At 38.7% G+C, this 22646-nt stretch overlaps 2 protein-coding genes across 6 annotated transcripts in view; one reads left to right on the top strand and one right to left on the bottom strand.

The window, feature by feature from the left end:
- Positions 1–17239, top strand: part of GSK3B (glycogen synthase kinase 3 beta) — a 178144-nt gene extending 160905 nt beyond the window's left edge. For all 4 annotated transcript variants that reach the window (XM_039843116.1, XM_039843115.1, XM_039843114.1 and 1 more), the window contains one exon: positions 12028–17239. In XM_039843116.1, coding sequence (XP_039699050.1) covers positions 12028–12095 — 68 coding nt within the window. In that variant the 3' untranslated portion in view covers positions 12096–17239. The remainder of the gene's footprint in view (positions 1–12027) is intronic.
- Positions 17240–19420: 2181 nt separating this feature from the next.
- NR1I2 (nuclear receptor subfamily 1 group I member 2) overlaps positions 19421–22646 on the bottom strand; it is a 29150-nt gene continuing 25924 nt past the window's right edge. Inside the window, exons 7-8 of one of the 2 annotated variants that reach the window (XM_039843105.1) lie at positions 22335–22440; positions 19421–20991 (exon numbers count right to left, since the gene is read on the bottom strand). In XM_039843105.1, coding sequence (XP_039699039.1) covers positions 20847–20991; positions 22335–22440 — 251 coding nt within the window. In that variant the 3' untranslated portion in view covers positions 19421–20846. The remainder of the gene's footprint in view (positions 20992–22334; positions 22441–22646) is intronic. The other variant, XM_039843104.1, reaches the window with a different exon arrangement.

Raw genomic sequence — 22646 nt, 5'->3', positions numbered from 1 at the left:
TGTCAAAAACAGCACAGCCAAATTAATAAATGTGACTAAAATATTGCTTTATTTTCAAAAAGCACAAAAGGACCCCATAAACACTTTTTCTGTAAGATGTAAGTATCTTCAGAATAACAGAGTAATGTTATTCTGTCCCCTTGTTATTTTAAAAGTCATGCTTTCCTTATAAATTCTTGATTATATATATCAAATGAGATGCCAATAGCAGAAAGCAGTCTTTACAAACTTTATTGAAAGTAATTCACTTTAGTTCCATCACCCTGAATGTAAATTATATTAGTATACTGGAGGCAGATTGTTAAGAAGTATAAAATACAGATTGGAGAATTTAATCATTCGACAGAGCTAAAACTGCAGTGCAAATACATTTAACTAAGATTTAGATTAGAAAGTGATTAGGCCTTTTTATCAAAAACAAAAAGTCCACATGGTCTCCCAGGGTAGAGCTCCATGTACTATTGGTCCCTTAGCCAGCTAATGAGGGGGCCTGATTTAGTGCAAATCACTGTCATTACAGATATTCTGAAAATACCCAGTCCTTGAGTATGAATTGAAAGTCCTCTGAAAGAAAGGCTGGATGCTATTTAAAGTGAAGTTAGAAATATAATAGGTAGCAGAATCAGGCTCAGAATTTGGTACCTTTTTTTTTTTCCTTACAAAAATCAGATGTCAGGAGCTGACTTCATTAAATCATCTATTACATTGAACTAAATTGAATCAGACCCATTTTTGCCTAAGGGCATTTATGCTGCAGGAGATAAAATCTTTCATTATTAGTTCCTAGCTTTCAGCAGTAAGGTCAAAATCCATCTGTTGTCTGACACAGACTTGTTTGTTCCTATCCAATCTTAATCCTTTAGAGCATTGCTAATAAAGATGAAAAACATTTCATTCTAGTCCATGTCCTACCCTCATTCCAAAAGAAGTCTGAAAAGTCTCTTCTCTAGTTGTAATTCTATCAGAACATACTACCCTGAGAAAGTCATTTGAACTTTATTAGTTTCAGTATTGTATTACTAGTTTTTTCATTTCTGTAAAATGAGTGACAGTGCTCTCCAACAGTAATTTTGTGAAAACCAAATGTGTACTGAACTGTGCTTTAAATTTTTCAAATGTAAAATATAGGATTTAAAAAAAAACTACGGCCTGTTTATTTAGAAGGAAGACAGAATGCTTAGACAAGCTGTTAATAAACTGAATAAACTACTGGTCCAGGTTGGATTACATTGGTTATTCAAAACTTGAAATGGCCCCTAACCCTGAACTAAATGCATTTATTTGTTGAGCTAGTTTCCCAGAGTTTTATTGGAATTGCTTTAGACTGTGAATAAAAATGAGAAATATAATTTAAGTTGAGTAATTTTAAATGATTTTCTTAATGTGAGAAACTTATCTAGTTAAAGTAAACTAAGGTTTTTGGGCAATATGTCTGCCTAGTCGGAGACAAGGGTAATCTTATTTTTAATGTTGCTTTCATTCAGGTTATAGTAGTTACCAAAAAATATTTCATTGCTAGATATATATTCTTAAAGCTATTGAAGTCAGATTTCAACATAAGTATGGAAACTGGCATTGGACTGTGATCCTGAGAATTTACTTCAAAGTTGAAGTCAATTAGGGTATGGGGAGTTTAGTAGAGAAATAGTTGGCTGAGAGCAGAGCTAAAATTAGTTTAGAGAAATGGATGCCTTGAGTATCTTAAATAGTTACCAGAAAAGATTTCAGATACTGCTCTGAGCTTCCTAGTGGCTAAAGTAAATAAAGAAATGTTATCTGTTCAAATTGCCCATTGTTCATAAGAGGAAAAGCATGCTGGTGGCTTAGGAGAAGCAGTGTGTTTCTGGGCCTGCTGTTTTAGAAGTATTTCTACCTTAGGACCTCAGATTTGGTACCATAAGAGACATATAGTAAATGAAGTTCTCATTTCCACTCTCACAATAAATGTGATTAGTGAGTTTCATATGGATACTTATTTAAGTACCCCTCAGTGTAAGCCAAAGGCATAACACCACAGTTTTCTTTGGGGCCAAAGTTAGTGAGAGCCCAGTATATCACCAAACATACCTCAGGAAATGCGATCTAGATGAATGGATTGACTATATGCCATTAGTGACTGCCTGTATTTAAATAAATACATATGTACATATGTTTATTTTTCAAGTAAGAATTTGGTGGTATGAATTATATTCTTTATTAAGACCTTAAAATATACATGCTCTCTTATCTCCCTTAGCTTCAGTTTCCTTATCCATAAAACAGGAACAGTGAATACCTACTGCATAGAGTTGTGAGAAGTAAGACAAATTGTACAAGAGTGCTTTAGCTAGCGTGTGTTTAAGGTTCAGGTAGTGATTGCAGTTGAATTAAGATTCATTATAAACCATTACTGTGTGGATCAAGGGCCATTAGAGTTCATAGTGTTTAGTTCACTAATCCCACTTTAGTGATCTTGACTTCAGGATATATCTAACAGAAGGAAAAGAGCTACCACGTACAGATATATGAATAGGAATAATTATATAATAACAAAAAGGAGAGCCATCTGATCTGAATGGTCAACAGTAGGAAATTGTTTCAATATGTTACGAATCTCCAGTTTTACGGCGATTAAGCCATATGTGGAAAAAAACTAAAACTCTTAAATACCATGTTGATAACTGCCAAAATGTGTGTTTACATGTGTATAGGGGCTAAATAGAAATATATAACAATTAAACAGTTGTGTTAAATTAGTGGGTATGGATGTTGATTTTTTTTCCTCCCTCTCAAAAACTTTCACATTCTTTTAAAATTGTTGTCAAAATACCTCAGTATCTGGGAGCATTATAGTTGATCATGTCTCCCATGACATGTCAAACTCTTGAAAATTACATATATGCTACTATCAGTCCATAAAGTATAATTTCTTAATTTGATATGCGTGTACATATATACACATGTATATATAATGTGTGTGTATATATACATATATGTGTGTGTATATATATATATATGTATATTGTGTGTATGTATTCTGATTTATCTAGACCATCTAGAGTAATAAATCTTGAGAAGTTATAGTTTTATTAATCAAATATGACCCCCTTTAGAGATCATCTGATCCAATGCCAGATGAGTTAAGTGTGAGGTGTGGGGGGGAATTTCAGCTAGAGCAGTTTTCTCTGTTTGTTTTGTACATCAGTCTTCTGGGTAAGGTTTCTTTAAATGCAAAAGTTCTTTTATTAAAACGTTTGAAAACCACTGATTTCAGTTCACCTCTCTTAATGTCTGTTGAGACATTCATTAATTGGAAGTTCATTACCACGAGAATGAGCTCATTCCATCTTTTTATCACTCCATTACAAAGTTGTTTTTCTCTTTTTTTCACCCTGAAATGTGTCCCCCCTTCCTTCTTCCACACAGTGATTCTTCTCTGGGGTTATATTGAACCAACACAATTTGTGCACAAACAAGCCCTTCAAATTCTAATAATGGCTAACATGCCCTCTATTCTGAGGATTTTAAATCCTAATCCTGAATATGTTCCAGAATATCAAGGTGTTAAGTTATCTGTACAATTGTATACCATCTGCACATTTCATAAACATCAATTTTTTTGTCTATACTCAGGTGATTTATAAAATCTATCAAGCAGAACAAGGCAGAGCCTACTAGAGATTTTTTTTTTTTTTTGCCTTGTTTGAAATTACTGATAAAATAAGTTAAATGGGACCAGATAAGGTTTATTAGAGATTATTCTTATGGTGGTCTCTAAGTGATTGCTTACTCCTTTGTTGTTTGCTTAGCTACAGACCAACTTTACAGTACATATAATGTTATCAAAAACTATAAAATACTTTGTTTAAAACTTAAAATTTTTCAGATTTTTTTCTGTCAAAAAGGCATAACTATCAAAGATGAAAATAAAACTGTTTTTAAAACGTAAGGAAGTTTCTAGTGCCTAAATATAAACAGTTTCTGTAATCCATGTTAGAAATTATTTCTTGGACTATAGATTCTGGGTTTAAAGACATTTAAATGCGTACATTGCCTTCACCTTCCTTGGGCTGCATTTTGTTTATTAGGATTTTTGTTATATCCTTTCCAGGTTGAAAACCCTTCTAACAGAAAAGGGAATCATGATAGGAGTTGGACAAGGTCTGTCTCCTCTGTCTTTTTACCTGGTCAGGGGGCTTAACTTTTCGTGATCTTACTTTGAAAACCTTTAGCTGTTACTTTATTTAAACTAAACCTGGCATGTTCTTACAGATTCATATTATTATTTTCTATTCTTCCTTGGATATGTGCCCTTCTGAAAGTTATGTATTTTTAATATGAGCTCATCAGAGAAAACTCTTTTAGTTGGTTTCTTTGGTCATTTCCCCTCTGCTTTGCATTGAGAATATTTGCACTTGCTTGATCAGAATTTTTATAATTTTTGGTATCTTATCAGTTATTTAGCCCCTTTCGAAGACTCTAGCCACAAAGTCATACCTATTTATTCTCTGAACTTTGTGAAATCTATTCTGCTAAAGTCATGGTTCAGATTTAGCCAGAGCTTGTGGTATCCCTTCCTTAACTATCAGTTATTTTTACCCCAGAATTCCTGTCACTTTCTACATCACCAGCCAGTTCTTTCTATTGGGCAGAATTAAAAACCATAATATATAGTTATTTTAGAAAAAAATCTCCCATATTCTCATATCCATAGATAATCAAAGGTAACATTTTACATTTTAGACTATATATGAATGGACAGAGAGATGTGCTCTTTTTTTTAATACGTTTATGCTATTTGGGGAGTGGGAGTATATGACTATATGCTATGGGAATATATGACTATATACTATTCAACTGGTATTCTAACTAAGTCTGTACTGTAATTTATTTAACTTAGCCTTATCTTTAGACATTTGAGTTGTGTCCCAGTTTTTAGAAGCAGAATTGCTGAGTCAAAAGGTATGAAGAATTTTTTTTAAGTTTTTTATGTATGTTGTCAAACTACCTTCCAGAATGCTTGTCCTGTTTTACGCTAACCACTGGCAGTGCACTTTTTTTTTTTTTTCATTTCTCCATTACCTTAACACTAGCCAGCCCAGAGTGGGAGTGGGGGAGGCACAGTGTGCACATGCTTATTTTTAGGCATTACTAACTTATAGTAGCTAAAAAACATGGATATCTTTTTTGCCATACCCATTTCCTTCTTTTGGCTCTGTGTTTGAAATATGGACTTCCATTCACATTTGCCAGTTTGCCAAATTCACTGACACCAATGAGGCTGTATCTACCTCAAGTTAGTTTCAAGTTTATTTGGCAAGTTAATATATAGATACCTGAAGTCGAATTAGTTTAGTCATTATTTCACCAGAACAGGGCTAAGTAAGTATAACTTCTAAGAAACTGTTTCTTTTTATGCAAAAATATGTTCTCTTCTATTAAGTCAAAAATATTACTGGATTTTTCCCCCACCTCCAAAAGTAATATAAAATCTTCTTAAGTTGGTGAGTGTTCTGTCAGACTTTCTTCCAGGTGTTCTTCAAGTGTTCCTTAGTTCCTTGCCTAAAGTCATCTGCTTATGTTCATATGCCTTTTCTTACTCTTTATTCCTAAATTAGATTTTTTTTCTCCCCAACTTAAAAGACGAAAATGTTTCCTGTGTCCTTGGTGGCCTTCGATTCCCTACTCTGAACAATTAAGCCTCTCGATTAAAATGTGCTTTGCCCCTGAGCTCAAAGAGCTAAAAGCTCTCTGCTGCTGACAGATCGAATACAAACAGTCTTTTTGACAAGTCCTTCAGGTTTGTTGGTGGATTGGTTGCTGGTGTCTGAATTTTGGTTCTGTTTTTGAAATGACAGAAGCCAACTTGGTGTCTTGCGCCACACCTTTTCCTCGGAATAATATGAAAAGAGAAGTGATGATCCTTTGCTGAGGAAGATTGCCCACCCTCTCCTTCATTATTACACATGCAAAATTGTCAAAATTGTAGGCATTATAAAGAGAAAAGTGAAAATTGAGTTTTTCCTTACAGGTGATACTTTGATTTCATTAGTGTAAATTATGATTTCAATTTAAATATAAACTTAGGGTATACCTTTGATTCTCTGTTATGGTCTTGTTTGTTTCCAGTGTCAGTTAAAACACTAATATCCGAGACATAGTTTTATAGTAAAGACATCACCACTTGAAATAAGTTGAATAGGAACATCTTAAGGTAGCTGCACAGTATAAGTAACATCCCAGGCTGCCCAAATCTCATCTTTTGGAGGAGTTGACCTGTCATGAGACATTTCTAACTGTTACAGAAAGAAGATAGCTGATGAATAGAAACACATAAAATGGGCTTGGGAGAACATAATACAGGAAATAAAAGTATACTTTATAAGCTCCCAAATATGCTTATGAAGTACATAAAACAAAAAGAATTTGATATGTCTGAAATATGCTCTTTAACTAATATGCTAGCATTAAAAATATTAAAATTTTAATGATTTTGTAGCTTTTGAGAACTTGAATCATGTTGAGGGTAAATAAGGAACTAAATTTTTATTGCAGTTAAATTTAAGTAACCATTTGTAGCTCGCAGACACTCTGTTTGAGAGTGCAGATAGAACATTTCCATCATTGCTGCTGGGCCAGACAATGAACACTTTCTTATATCAGTTAGAGGGCTTTAACTTTTATAGACTAGTAGTTCTTCTGGAATACTGATACATGGTGGCAGAGTCTTTGGAACCCAGCTCCTGTGTTTATTCTCTGTCCTTTCCTCCCAACCTGTTTCATTGTTTTCTATTCTTTTTATTTAAACTCTTTGGCTACAGTTTATAAATGTCAGTCCTTCTATTTACTCTTCTTCCCCTTTCCATTTGCATATTAGATCAGACACATTTGGAGGGATAGGACTTGCCAATGCGTTAGATATAGGGGGAAGGGAAAGTGAAGAATCAAGGTGAGAATTTTTGGGTTATGACCTGGGCAACTAGGTGGGACAGTTTCATCAAATCCATGACTTGATTATCTAGCAACTCTTATAGATCTCTGAGAATCTGGGAGAAAAAACTGAATTCTCTCCTAGAAAAATGTATATGTATCACATATAGAATTTTGCACATAAAAATTTAATCTAGAACAAAATCGGAGCCTCATGGACTCTGTTGGGAACCTGATACCACAGGGCTTTACCCTCGGCTTCACTATGGGAGTGCCTAACTTGTCATTTTTACCTCTGAGGTCACACAGAATAAAATTGGTTTCAGTAAATACATGTACAAATACTCTTTACCACATCTAGTACAAAAGCCATAGAATTCCTCTTAGGATTAGGAAAAAAACAGTTGATCATATGACGATGCAGTCTTCTTGTGTTGTATAGTTTATTAGGAGCATACCTAATTTTTTAGAGGACTTGGTCATTGGTGCTCTCATGGGCTTGTGAGCATAAACCCTAACTGGCATTTAAGTTCTTTGACATGTATGTGTGTGTTGGTTTTCTATTGCTACATATCAAGATACCCCAAAATTTAGCATCTTAAAACAAGAGTAAACATTTATTATCACACAGTTTACATGGGTCAGGAATTCACAAGCAGCCTAGCTGGATGATTCTAGATCAAGGTCTCTCATAAGGTTGTAGTCAGAATGTCAGCGTGGGCTGCAGACACCTGAAGGCTTGCCTGGGGCTGGGTGATACACTTTCAGGGTGGCTTATTCATGTGGTCAGTGAATCTGTGCTGGCTTTATGCAGGAGACCTCAGTCCCTTCACCACGTGTGTGTATCTCCATAGTGCTACTTGAGTGTCTCACATTGTGACTCCCCCTGAACCAAGTGATCCAAGAAGGAGGACAGAGTGGAAGCCAGTGTCCTTTATGTCCCAACCTTGAAAGTTACACATCATTATTTTTGCAGTATCCTGCTGGTTAAACAGGGCAACCCTATACATGACTCATTTGGGCCATCTTGAAAGGTGGCTATCACAATGTATTAGAATGATGTTATATCTTCCTCCTCCAAAGCCAGTTATTCTCTCCATTCCCCCTCAAGCCCATCTTCAGTTTGTACTGTAGGAGCGAGCATCAGAAGGGTGGTAATGGGCATTGCTTTCTGGGGAGCTAAGAAGTCGGTGAGCTATCATAGTAGCTCTCTAGTTCTTTCCAAAACACTTGTAACTCTGTATACCCCATACAGACTATTTGAAAATTAGAAAGTAAAATAACTCTAACTTTAATTCTCATCATTAATCCATTGATGTGTTTTAATGTAACCCTTTTAGATAATAGAAATAGGCTTCTACAAATCACAGTGGCTTATGTAAGGGTTAGGGACTTTCTGAATGAAAGTCCCCTAAGCTCTTTTCTCCCTTTGCCAGGAAATCTTTTCTGCTGTTCCCTACTGCCGATAAAGGTCATCACTCTCTTCCTCTGCTCCTTCTGCTCAGCTCTTCCACTTGTTAGCCCTGCAGTCTTACATACATTACTTAATCTCTTTGTGCCTCCATTTTGCCATTTGCAAAATGGGAACAATAATTGTACGTATTTCTTGGGATTGCTGTGTAGGCTAAACGACATGCCTGCAGCCTGTACTTAGTATAATGTCTGGCAAATTGGTAAATATTCAGATGTTAACAGCTAGCTGCTGCTACGGATTTTTATTATGGTGGTGATGATGGTTATTGAAGTCATACTAAACTATAAATTTATGTATTTTCAAATGTCTCTTTTTCCTTTCCATTTATTGAAGTTACTATAAGCCAGGTACTATGCTAAGCACTTCATAGGCCTTATTTCATAAATAGGTGGCATTACCATTTCACAGATGAAGAAATTGATGAGAGGTTAATTAACTTGTTCTAAAATCACACAACTATTAAGTTGTACAACTAGCTCTTGTTTGCAGTAAATGTGCGTGGAATTGGATTAGATTTTTAAAAGTTTGTCAGTGTGAATATCAGAAGAGCATCTCAAGACTAAAAACGAGACTGTACAGTCAGTCTTTGATGATTCATAGTTGGATTGGATGCTTTGTAATCAAAAGACCTTAGCCCATCCTATAACCAGGTAGCATCACTTTTACCAGTACGACTATAAAGAAGGGAATGCAGGAGAAGCAAAATGAGCTTTGCTGCTTTTAAAGTTACTATTTCAATGCTTGAGAGGGAAGATTATAGAAATTAAGATAAACATCCAAATCAAGTGACTATCAGAATTTTAAATTAATGAACATTTATTATAGAAGACCCATATTCAGTTATGGTAAAAATAAGTTTACAGAATTGAGAGTGGAAGCAAAATAACCATCTACCAAGAAGAACTTAAGAAATGTAGCTTTGTTCAGTCAGTAAGCCAAGTGTCTGTTGGAATCGCTATTGACTTAGCAGAAATTCATTTTTTATGAGTTTTGCTTTTCTTCTCCTTGTACTTTGTCCCCCCTGAGAAAAAGAAAAATCTGTTCTTTTTCTCAGCAAGGACATGCATGATTTGATTTTAAATGGAGTTCATTGCATTAGGCAAACAAGTTTTTTTGATGAATGAGTACAGTGCTTTGTCTTTAGGTATCAAGGATATTTATAATCAAAAGAGTTAACTATTAAATTTTTATTCATCAAGCAATTATCGGAAATTATTCAGATAAAAAAAAAGATCATTAAATTACAAACCTGAGGAGCATGAGTGTCTTTTCAGATTTTATTGTTCATTGGTAAGTTCATTTTCATTATATATGCATACTTAAAAGACCTGCACTTTTTATTCTGATGAGATAAGCAGCCTTTGAATTTATCCAAGGAAGGGGAGACTAGTTTTGGGAATGTCATAAGCTCACAGGTAGTAGCCAGTGAAAGGACATCGACAGATTAGTAGATAAATAGGATTTTGTCAGAGAACAAATTAAATAATGGTCTGGATAACATGTAGATAAACCTTAGTGGGTGTTGGCAGTGGCCAGAGCTGCTAACAGTGCTAGTATATGTGCTGATGTTGTGATCAAGCAGATAAATTCCTGATGATTAGTGAATCTTTTAAGTCCTGGGGAAAATTAGTACACGACAGTTTTAGCTGTCATCTTCACATAACTGAAAATGAGAGAGAAGTCCTATTTGATGATGATCACGCATAGGTTCTGAGTGTCATCCAAAGCATGCGAAATGCTGCAATAAACTTGACTATTTGAGGAACATTATAATTCTGAAATAGCTCTGTGGCCCTTCAGGGTTTCTCTGGCCTGTTGTTTTTAATGCAGCCTGTGCCTAAATTGCGAAAATGAATGTTTTTCTTGAGAAAGACTTACAGGAGCCTGTGGCCTGCAGAGGAATTGATGTTAGGATATTGATGCACAGAATTTGGGTGATCATTGAGAGTAAAATCCCTGCTAAGCAAGGCATATCCAAGAAAGACCAGAAGTCATGAATGGAGCATTTGACAAATTCTATTGATGCACAGAATTTGGGTGATCATTGAGAGTAAAATTCCTGCTAAGCAAGGCATATCCAAGAAAGACCAGAAGTCATGAATGGAGCATTTGACATAGTTATTTACTGATTATGGAAAAGGCTGTTTACCTGCCTTTGGAGAATAGGTTCTATGTCATATACCCTCTCCTGCCACCTGCTCATGTGCCATCCAATGAGTTAATATGGTTCCATGCCATGGGCAATGAGAAGCTAGTGCATGGGCCCTGATACCATGATGTCCGCACTTAACCTGCATGAAAACAGGGTTAGAAGCAGCTATCGCTGTTTTGAAGGCAATTAAAAGAATTAATCATAATAACCATTCAAATTAAGAGAGGTAAACATTTTTTCCCCCAAAGGCTAAGTTAAGTGTATATAAAAGCAGATTGTTTGGAGGGCAGGAAAATCCAGAAATTTAGAAAAGTATAGTTTTTATAGAGTAGCCACTGAAATTATTAACCAAACAGCTAATCCTTAAGGATTACCGTGTATCTTTTGGAGTCTTTTGTTTCTCATTGTAATTAAAAAATTCAAAGTAGAAAAATCCAAAGACTGAGTGTTACATTCAGCCATGACATTGTTTACTCATCATAGGATATAGGAGAGCTACAGTCTCCAGAGAGACAAAACTTCTGGGTCTGTTTTTTGGTGTCATCAGCCTTGATGGCCAAAGGTGGTGTGACTTCTAGGGAGATGGTTCTTGCAAGTTGCTCATCCCAGTCCAGCCACTTTTTTTCTTGCTCGGGGTTTAGCGTGAAGTGTTTGGGAGAAAATTTGCCCAGCAGTATATTTCCAGTCATATGTGAGATGACAGGGAAGCAGTAGGCTAGCCACTGGAATAGCAGCCTGTTGCCTACCTGAGATGGAGAGCCAGTCCAGACACAAGTAAATGCCCATTTAAATGTTAATGGATACTGTGAAATAATAATGGCCCTTTTAAAGAGGCGAGAGTTAAAGTTATACGTATTTCCAAAGGATTAGGCAGAGTAAGCTCAGTGCCAAAATATTTGACTGCAAGATGCTTTATTAGGTTAAATAAGTGACTTGGTACTACAGTGCCTATGTCTTTTTTGCTAATTGTCTATCTTCCATTTCTATGAATAATGAAGAGGGACTGTACTTAGCAAGCATGTAGCTGAGTTTGATTTACACATAGTACTGCCTGTCAGCACTGACCCATATTAACTTTCATTGACTCCACCGATTTCACTCACTTAGGCAGATAGCATATTGTAACGTGGTTCAGAATTTTTAGCAGATTTTTCCAGCTCTGCATTTTTAAGTGAGCTAGACTCCAACTGAGTATTCATACACTCCTAATCCCAATGGCAACAAGAGCTTTGACAGAAATGGTCTCTGGCTACCTGAGTCTGTAACTTATTTAAAGACGCTATCATCCTGCACCAAGACTAGGCCAAGGCATAGATTTAGCTCTAAGCAGGAAAAAAAGTCAGATTTCATAGTGTCGGCCATATTTAAAACAACATTCCAGATACAGCCTGGAGGACCACACAGCTCACAGTCTACAGTCGAGGCAGTATGCTTTTCTCTCTGGGGTGTTATAGCATTGCTTATGCCCTCTCTTGGGACTTCTAATTTGCAGATGCTAATGCTGGAGACCGTGGACAGACCAATAATGCCGCTTCTGCATCAGCTTCCAACTCCACCTGAACAGTACCGAGCAGCCAGCTGCACAGGAAGAACCACCAGTTACTTGAGTGTCACTCAGCAACACTGGTCACGTTTGGAAAGAAAATTAAAAAGAGAAAAAACCTGTTCATTTTAGTGTTCAATTTTTTTATTATTGTTGTTGTTCTTATTTAACCTTGTAAAATATCTATAAATACAAACCAATTTCATTGTATTCTCACTTTGAGGGAGATCCAGGGGGTGGGAGGGGATGTGGGGAGGGGGAAATCGGAGCACTAGAACACACAATCTCTCTCCCACGACAATCTTTTTATCAAAAGTCTGCTGTTGTATACTTTAAAAACAGGACTCCTGCCTCATGCCCCTTCCAAAAAAAGACAAAAACTTTGTTCTGTGCTGAAGTTTTTTTGAACTTTGTTTCTTTTAAAGTCAAGTGTAAGACTTTGGTATAGTACACAGCTTGAAATTGGTTGGGAGCTTCGCAGGTGTAACTCAATGGGGACGTAAATGTCACTTGTAAAATTAATCCATATCCTCGGGTATTCGAAGACTTGCCTTTGGCATGTTGGTGGCAGGTGTGGCAGACAAAAAAGGAAATGTATCATTTGTAACCCTGGGATGTCAATAAAGTTTGAAACTGTAAGGGGAAGATTCTTAATTGGTTCGTTAAGATTTTGTTTTGCTGTTAATCAGTGCTAGTGGTGGAGAAAGTCTTGTAGGAGGCTGTCAGAGTAGGAACATGCGTGCTCTACAGGTGGGTCTTTGCCTGACAAAGGGTTCTCCACAAATTGTAGTACAGTTTTAAACTGGTGACCTAGGAGAAGACTGAAAAGGGCCACTCTGGCTGCAGAGGTCAGAAGCCAGTGAACCTGGAGGAAGGAGACAGACAGGCCGGGGGTAGATCTCACCACTGTGAATAAATTAGTCCAGATTTTTTTCAAAAGTTGCTTCCCTTGGACAGATACACTTGAGAGAAGACTTTATAGTTAAATAATGTGAACTGTAACAGTCTACTGGTTTATTTTTCATATTTTTTAATTGCAGATTGAGCTTACAGAAATTGCCACATTCTGCACATAGTTCTAATTTTAAATCCAAATCTAGAATCTGTATTTAATTTCAGCTTTCTTTTAACCTCATGCTTTTTAAATTTTATTTATTGATGCATGTCAGATAGGCCATTATGATTTTAGATGGTAGGACTATTAAAAACTGCACATCAAAATGATATAAACAGTCACTTGTACCTGCTGACTATAGGAAAGTTGATTATATAAATGTGTGTATATATGTTATATATACATAGATCCAATTCTGCCTTTTGTTTTTGTTCACAGTATCAAAATTGAGTGGTCGAAGCGTGAGGAAAAGGATGTTTTCCCCCACACCCATTAAGAGTTTTTATTTCTGTTTTCTTTGTGTATCAGTGAATGGTGTAAGAATCAGTCTCTGTTTTTTGAAGAAAAAGCAATATTCCTTGGAAAGCAAGGAGAGTTGAAGGATTATGTTTGCAGTGAGGAAATAGATTTTCACAACTAGTTTGTTTTTATACTTTTAAGGTTGACATCTTCGTGGGCCTTATATACTCTAAAACAAACCTTAGTCACCTTGGTGCTTATGGGCCATCACTTGACCTATGAATCTTTAAGGCACAATCAGTTGTACTTTACATTTAAAGATCACTTGAGTGATGGCAGCCTTTCCCTCCTACCCGCTCCTTCTCCACACATCTTCCAAGGTTAGCTGAAAACTGCAGGGCTGCAGAGCTGAGCCCTAATTGTGTGTAACCTCCCTTCACCCTGCTCATTGCCACTTTACATCATGTTAGGGGTCTCACCCTTCAGGTGATTTGGAAGTGGAATCGCTTGGCAGCCCTCATGCAGGTCCCAGCACTCTGTACTGCTTCTTAACCAAGTGTGTGTGACTCTCCACGAGAGTCCTACTGCCTGCTGAAGTGAACCAATACCCAGAAAGGCAACTGTGAGCCATTGTAGTTTTCACTCACTGTTTTGCTAAGCTCTTAGGCCACAAAAGGGGGTTTCTCAAACCTCTGGTTATATCAGAGTTCATGAGAAAGGAAACATAAACCAAATCAAACAAACTGAATTTTATTTTTCATAATGAGCTTCTGAGAGCTAATTAAGATAGAAAGAAGTCTGAGTCAAAGTATTTGGCAGCATAATTCCTAAAAGGAGTGGCTTTGATAGACCATTTTCAGGAAGGATTTATAGAGAAGCTGAACAACAGGTCTATGACAGAAAAAGACCTGCTTTCAGACCAAACTGCCCAGCCAAACGTCTGAACACAGACACTACTCTGGACTTGCTAGAGTCCATGAAAATCTGTCCTTGTTTCAAAAAACACTTTCCCCCCAATAAATGGGGTAAGAGAAGAGAGAGAAGTCAGATGCTAGTCTCTCATTTTATTGTGCGTGTGTGAGGGCTGAGGTGCGTGAATTTTCTTTCTCAAGGATCATGGTGGGATCACAGAACTCTTTTATACAAGTGAGATCCAGGTCTCTGAATATCTTTTGTAAATAATAATAATAATAATAATAAAAAGCTCCTCACCAAATTCAAGCTTGTACATTATCTTTTCTTTCAATGTTTTTAAGTTTTATTGTTTTGTATGTAAATATGTGGACCCAGGAACTGTTATTAATGAGCAAAAAGTTACTGTTCAGGGCAGCGATTCTGTTTAATAATCAGACAAAATGTAGACGAGCTTTTTAAAGCCATATAGTTTTAACTCTGTACAGTAGGTACCGGCCTGTATTATTGTAACAATAACTCTAGCAATGTATAGTGTATCTATATAGTTTGGAGTGCCTTCGCTTCCATGCGTTTGGTTATTTTTTGTTTTTTTTGTTTGTTTTTTGGTTTTGGGTTTTTTTTTTTTGGTTTTTTTTTTTGCTTTTCATTTTTAAAATTTGAATTGGTTTCTCTGTCCATGTCTCCCTGTCCCACCCCTTCCCTTTGAAGTAATAGCTCAGTCATAACACAGTGTCTGTGCCCCTTCACAGTGAATTTCAGTGACACGTGCTCAGGAGTGGAAAGAGGAAACCATGTTCGTAATCTCATTTCATTCAAGCCCTGCCTTTGTTTTGGTTCTGAACGTCTGTTTCCTCCTCAGTAGCAGTGACCGGTTTCATTTCATACTTAGGCCATCTGGGGACTTAGTATAGTGCCAGGGAGCCCTAGAGCTGGAGGATATCAATAGATTAGATTTTGCTCGTCTCTTCCCCACACCCTAATCATGAGTCTTAAAAACAGCAGAGTCCACACTCATTCTCCTTATCTCCTTCCCTCACAAATGAATGAGAAAGAGAATTGGTTTTTATACATTAAAATTTCTTAATAGTATCAGGTTTTGATCATCGGTAACCTCAAACGCTGTAGCACGACTACTCGTAGTTACTGCGCGGAGTGCTTCCGCGCCGAGAGGACTGTTTTAGCAAGGGAGCTCTTAGCCCCTTCCCGCCCTCCTGCCACTTCTACCCCTGTTCAATGAGATGTCATTTAAATGTCTTTTTTCAAAAATCAGTTTAATTCTTCGTGCCCATCAAGAAAGCCTTTTTTGAAAGAAAAAAAAAATCAAAATTATTTGTTTTGCCTCCAAGTATTCCATACAGGATGTCTTTGAGTAGAAGGAAAAACAAACTTTACCAAACCAAAGGTTGCTATTTTTGAAACATCGTGTGTTCATTCCAGCAAGGCAGAAGACTGCACCTTCTTTCCAGTGACGTGTCATTTTTTTAAATCCTCTTAATTTTTAGATACATATTTTTGGTTTGTGTTTTAACAAAGCCTGCCTAACCAGTCATCTTGTCTGCACCAATGCAAAGGTTTCTGAGAGGACTACTGTATTCTCTATCCCTGTGGATATAAAGACACTGGCATTTCGTTTCTTCTTTTCCTTTTTTAAGGGATTTAACTTTGGACTCTTCCAAAGGAGGTTTGGCCAGTGCCAGATCCCCAGGAGTTTGGGGGTTTTTCTTTGTTTTAAACCAAAATTGTATCTGATTCCTGTTGTTCATGTTAGCGATCATCTAATCACAGAGCCAAACAGTTTCTCCCCTATATAGAAAAATAAACTAAGCATGCTTTACAATAAAATCCGTCTTTTCTGGTAGAAACCTGAGCCACTGAAAAAGAGAACTAGAAGCAGAGTCGTGTCCCGGACTAAGGTCTACCTACGTTCGAGAGGCTTTGAAAGTAATCCTTGGGGTTTGGATTCTTTTCGCAAGGGTTATGATGTTTTTATTCAAGTTTGTTGCTCCGTTTTGCACCTCTGCAATAAAAGCAAAATGACAACCAGTACATAAGGGGTTAGCTTCACAAAGTAGACTTCCCTTGTGTTAATTTTTGTTTTTGTTTTTTTTTCCCTTACTATATCTGTCTACAGGCAGATACAGATAGATGTATGAAAATGTGCTTGCCTGTAAAATTTGCATTTATAAATGTGTTGCCGATGGATCACTTGGGCCTGTACACATACCAATTAGCGTGACCACTTCCATCTTAAAAATAAATCTAAAATTTATTATATATATATATATATATATAAAGGACTGTGGGTTGTATACAAACTATTGCAAACACTTGTGCAAATCTGTCTTGATATAAAGGAAAAGCAAAATCTGTATAACATTATTACTACTTGAATGCCTCTGTGACTGATTTTTTTTTTTCATTTTAAATATAAACTTTTTTGTGAAAAGTATGCTCAATGTTTTTTTTCCCTTTCCCCATTCCCTTGTAAATACATTTCGTTCTATGTGACTTGGTTTGGAAATAGTTAACTGGTACTGTAATTTGCATTAAATAAAAAGTAGGTTAGCCTGGAAATGAAATTAAAATTCACAAGTGTGTGGTCTTTATTTCAGTTCCCATCTTTTCTTCACCCTACCTACTTTGCCACTTCAATATGTAGTCACATCACCATCACTGTTCCTCCAATTAGAAACATGGATCTTTGTTATAAAAATCAAGATACGAACATTTTCTCGTTCTTTCAAATGATCTTATTCCATTGTGTAGCCCTGAGAGGTGCAGCTTCAATCTTGGAAACCTTTGGATTTGGTGTAGAGGAAGTTTGCAGACACTGCTTTGAAAAGAAATCCCTGAAAGGGACAAATTTTAAAAATTAAAAAATTTTAAGTATGAGCTGCTGTCTTTGATTACTGTGTTTATGGTTTGGTGTAGCTGTAATTTCTTTTAACTTCTCATCCCATTAGTAATGGTCTTTGGGAATATCTGTAAAATATATGAACACCACAAACGGTGGGGCTGTACCTCCCAGGTAACCAACACATGTTGTATTTGAGTCTGCTCATTTCCAATACTGGATGATGTATGTAAACATGTAATGTCTCTTAGTGCAAAGAGAAACATTTTTCTTAGGGCTGGCTCTGTCAGGCCTAATCTAAAGGCTAGATATAAAGTCATGTGACTGCTGCTTCAATAAAAAAATTTATATTGGATAAAGTTTGGTCCTCTTTATTTGTTTTGGGAGGGGTTAGCTAATATTTGTTTACCAGGTGCAGTGACTGAGGGGGGAGGGGATAAGGGCAAACATATAAGTCACTCATGATGGGGGCCTCCTGATGACATTGAAGTGTATTTGGGATTCACTAATAACATTTCCTGTCCCGTTTAAATAGGAATTGAGCAAGACATCCTTTTAACTTAAAATTCTGGAAGACTACATTTTTAATTTCTAAGTTCTTCCAAAAAGCACTGACCAGCCAGTCCTTTGGGATCACATTTCAGGAGAGCAGTGATAGTGAATGCCGTTTTAGGTGTTCTAAACGGGTAGTTAGGAAAGGAAGAGATCAGGTTGCAGATCCTGTTCACAGAAGTTTGTGAAAGGAGGTGAACAAAAGTGATGGGGTGGTCACCCATTTTTCAGGTGTGAGAATATTTCACTTACTAGAACCTTCAGATTTAAGGAGAGCTACGGGCATATCAAGGGAATGTGTCCAGAGAAAAACAAGCTGTTGTGCAGGGATGGCATGATGAGGCCCACAAGTTGTCAGAAGATGGGAAGTAATGGTCAATCAAATGCATGTTTCCCTTTACATTCTCTTTTCTCCAGAAAGGAGAAGCCACCCTGGGCCTTCCCACAAGACTTGTTGATATCAAGGTTTTAGTCAGATCATTAAAGTCTGAGTCAGGTAGGGATTGGCTGCCCAGTAGCTCCAAATAATGGTGGAGCCAGAAGGTAAACAGTAGCTTACTCAGGTCTTCTCTCCAGAGCTTTGGAGACTGACTCCATTCTAACCTGACTGAGGCCAAACCCAGAAAAAGAATGATAGCTACAGGGATGCCTAGAAACTGATGCTTAGTTCAGTTCAGAAACTAATGCTCGAAAGCTCAGGGAAGAGAGCAATAGGGAAATTCAAATATTAAAGAGTAGAAAATTTGAACCTGGCTCCTATACACTCGAAATCCACAAAAAGAAGTATCCTGTATGACCACTTTGGTACATCTAACCTTGAATCTTAACTACACTTGGACTACACTTTGTTATTATGACATAAAAGTCATATGTACATATCAATTTAGTGTTTGGGAAACTGCCCAGATACTTCTAGAATTAATAGGAGATGAGAGTTTATATCCCATCTTAATCTCACCTTGCCTTCACCTTTCTGTAGCCTACACTTAAGAACCATTTCAGGCTCTTGAATGAATAGCACACTCAAAATTATTCCAGTGCACAAAAGGAAATGCATATGATTTATGAACAAAGACTGAATGAAATTTATATGTCCAAATGAGACAATTTCCTAGAGGCAAAAGCTACATTCATTCATTCAATTTGCAGAGAGGAGCTTTTATTTCTCCTCAGTTTCTTTTCTAAAAATGAGTGTGTTCTATATCTCCTTGATGCAGAAGAGGCTGGTAAAGCAGGACGGCATGCAAGGAATAGGTTTGCTTGCTTTGCTGTACAGCGTTGATGATTTCTTATGTTCTCAAAGTTTGGCCTGCTTCTTGTAAAGTGGTAAAATTTTTAGGAACAAGACCTGTTCCTAAAAATTCAGTTAACTTGTAGCTTCATTTGTGTCAAAATATTAGACTTTAAATCAATTACTACATTTTTAATTACGGTACATTAAAATTTTATATGGAACAATCATGAGAAAACCAAGTTAATGCATTTTTTATAAAAATTTAAAACTTGTAAAAATTTTTATTTATTATGTTTATCATAGTGACACTGGTTAATGAAATCCAATAAGTTTCAGGTATACAATTCAACAGTTAAGTCATACATATTTTGCATTGTATATTCGCTGCCCACAGATTTCTTTCTGTCATCACATATTTGACCCCTTTTACCCCATCTATCTCTCCCCTCCCCACATCCTCTAGTAACCAGTAAATGCATTTTTACGTTCTTGCAGCAACCAATCTTCAGATGTATAAAGGGCAATAGTAAAATTAGTAAAAAAAAAAAGAAAAAAGAAAAAAGTAATAGAAATTTATATATGTGACATTTCTATTTTCCCACTCCCACATGTCTTTTTCTCCCTGAAAAAAAAAAAAAAGCAAAACAGGGTTTATATCTCTAGCCAAAAGTTAACAACATCCTGTTGCCTTGATTTGACATTAAACCCAGGAACATATTTGCTAAGCCTAGTTCTTAGGTGTGAAATGCCTTATGTAAAATCAGTTAAAATGTAATTGGCAAAAAAAAAAAATGTTTTCGCTCAAAATGGCTATAAACAAAACAGACACTTTCATACTCTTTAGCTTCGAAAATAGATACGTAAACGGGAACATATGGTACATGCATATCTAGCACATTTATTAACTGCTTGTCAACATAGCCTTGTCACAACACCCCAGTGTTCCAGCCTCAGGAGCAAACCCAACCCCAGTTCAGAAACGGAGCAGACCTATCCCAAGTCACACACATGTGCACACAGCCAGTTAGTGTCTTCCTCTCGCTGGGGGCCCTGGGTGCATGCAGAACCCCAGCATAGCTTAGCATTCACACAAAGAAATTTCTTAATGTCACTTGTCACTTCTCCTTTTGATCGAAGTTATTTTTGTTTCTGCTTTGTTTTCTTTACTTGAACTATAAATTCTTCAAGGTCGAGATCTATGACTGAGTCAGTGTGTATAGACCACAGAACAGGCAGCATATTGTTGATACTTAACAATGTGTTAAATGAATGCAGAGACACAGAATGAGGTGCCCAGAAGGAGGGAAGAATGGACACACAGAGTGGTCAGAACAAGCTTCTGACATTTGCTATAGGCTTTCTGGCTTCTCTCTAGAATACTCCCACAGACACCAATTCACCTGCTGATTAACACAGGCCTGCAACGCACCAAGCAGTTCAGGACAGGAGGCCGCAGGTTAAGAGCGAGTGGGAAGTAGGAGAAAGGGGTACTCCAAGCAACAGCAAAAAGACCCAAGAAGCTAATGAACTTGAGTGTGGGCATTGACTGTCAGATGGTTCAGTCACCCTTTCCCCTCTCCCACCACGACACTGAATCCCAGACCGTAGGGCCTTTTCTAAGAAACAGTGGCCTTGCCTCTTGATGGGCCTGACCTATATAGGCTAGTGCACTCTCCATGTGAGGGTCTCTGGCTTTGCTTTCCACGGACTGCGGCTGGGGGCTGGGAGACCCAGGTCCCCTTCCTGGGGGACACAAGGCAGCACCGTCAGCCCTCCGCAGTGTCCCTCCGTCTAGTCCTGGGAGTGGCGGTCCTGAGAGCTCTGCCCCGCGCAAGCACGACCCAGGGCAGCCGCTCAGCTCAGTGGTCTGAGATGCTGAACAGCTCGCACATGAGTGGGGTAGCAAAGGGGTGGATGTCCTGGATGCGCAGCAGCCGCTGTGTGTGCTGGGCACTGATGCTGCGAAGCTCGGTGAGTGTGGCCATAACCTTCAGGAACAGGAACCTGCAGACCAGCCAGAGGACAGGATGGAGGCTCAGCCCGCACTGCCCACTCCCAGCAACCCTGGGACTGCCCTGAAGTGGCACAGGTTTGGGGGTTTTAATCTCAGGACATCTCTGGGCAGCCGAGAGACAAGGCTCAGTTGAGTTCTCTAGTTTCTCTTTTAGTTGCAAGAGAAGGGCAGAAAGCCTGGGGGACTTGAGGTGTGGACCTGCACTCCCCATTCACCGCTCTTCCTCTGGGCTTGAGTCCTGTACACAGAGACTTCCTGGGAACACCTAGGCATTGCTGTTGCCAAGTGCATAGGTCAATTGGGAGTTTGGGAGTAGGAATTGCTGTCTTGGCTAATGGCTAGGGGTCAGGACTGAGTAGAGTGTTTGTGGAGACAGGTACTGTAAGCTGCACTCCCTTCCTGGACCTAGCCCAGGATCTAATGGCCGAGACACACCTCGTGCCTCAGTTTCCCCATGTCTCCTGTCTCCATACAGGGGAGGGCTGAGCAAATGAAGACATGGCCACGGCAGCATCCCAGGATTCCAGGCTCAAAACTGAAGCAGGCCAAGTAGGGACTCGAGGCTTTGAGTTCACACCAGCACACCCAGTGCTGGCCTTCGCCCCTCATGGCCCAGGCCTGCGGACTGCTGAGGCCCAGTGCAGGGGTGAAAAGCCCTGTCTGGCAAAGCCCCAAGCAGCCTTCCACCTTTTGGTTGTGACCAGAACAAACGAAGGAGCTTCTTGCCCTATGTGCTTGTCTTTGTTCTGGGAGGCAGTTAGGCAGTGCTTGAGAGTGTGGGCAGTGGACTTGGTCAGCCTGGGTCCACCTTCAGATCCTACCTGTCTGGCTGTGGAACCTGAGACGGTTGCCCTGAGCCTCCAGTCCCCTGCAGGATGGTGGCGGCACCCACTCAGTGGGACTGTTTCAGGATTAAAGGTGATTATACATGTGAACTTCTTGGTACCAAGGCTGCCACTTCTCAATAAATGATTGCTATTATAGATTTGTTATCATCATCGCTATCGCTGGTTATTGCTAGAAGACCCTGTAGGAGCCTCACTAGACCACCTGGCTGTTCCCATCCCTTGATGACAGGCGCATGGAAGGCCCTGCAGACTGAACTGTGCCCAGGGGGCAATGTCCTGGCAGCTGGGCATGGGTTTATCCAGTGTTGGCTGAAGCTCAGGCCAACTGGGCAGGAGGCCTCAGTGCCCCCAAGCACTGGTAATCAGAGGCTGCCCCAGGAGTGGCTCCATTCTGCTTTCCCAGAGAGCCTCAGAATAGGTGGGGGCCCTGGAGGGCGGGAAGGCCAGGTCCTCACCCCCACACACCCTCCCTGCTCGCTGCTCACCGATGGGCGGGCTGGGGCCGATTATACTCGATGTAGGCTTTCAGGGCAATGGCGAATCGCTCCTGCAGTTGGTCCACCACGCTGCGCTGTACGACACCTGGGCGGTCTGGTGGGAAGGGGAAAGCAGGGTGGTGCCCGCAAGGCCATGGGGACAAAGACAAGCTCCGTCCAGCCCAGAGAGGGCAAATTGCCAGGCAACTACCCTCCAAAGCCAGAGATCCCCAAGCAGGGAAATGAGGGGAGCACTAGGAGGGCTGTGCATCACCCCACAGACCCAAAGAGAAATCAGCCCAAGTCCCCATCCTGGCTGTG

The sequence above is a fragment of the Pteropus medius genome, unplaced genomic scaffold (genome assembly GCF_902729225.1).
Source record: "Pteropus medius unplaced genomic scaffold, Ma_sr-lr_union100, whole genome shotgun sequence".
Taxonomy (NCBI): domain Eukaryota; kingdom Metazoa; phylum Chordata; class Mammalia; order Chiroptera; family Pteropodidae; genus Pteropus; species Pteropus medius.
The sequence above is the reverse complement of the archived record's forward strand: the minus strand, read 5'-3'. Positions and strand labels throughout refer to the sequence as shown.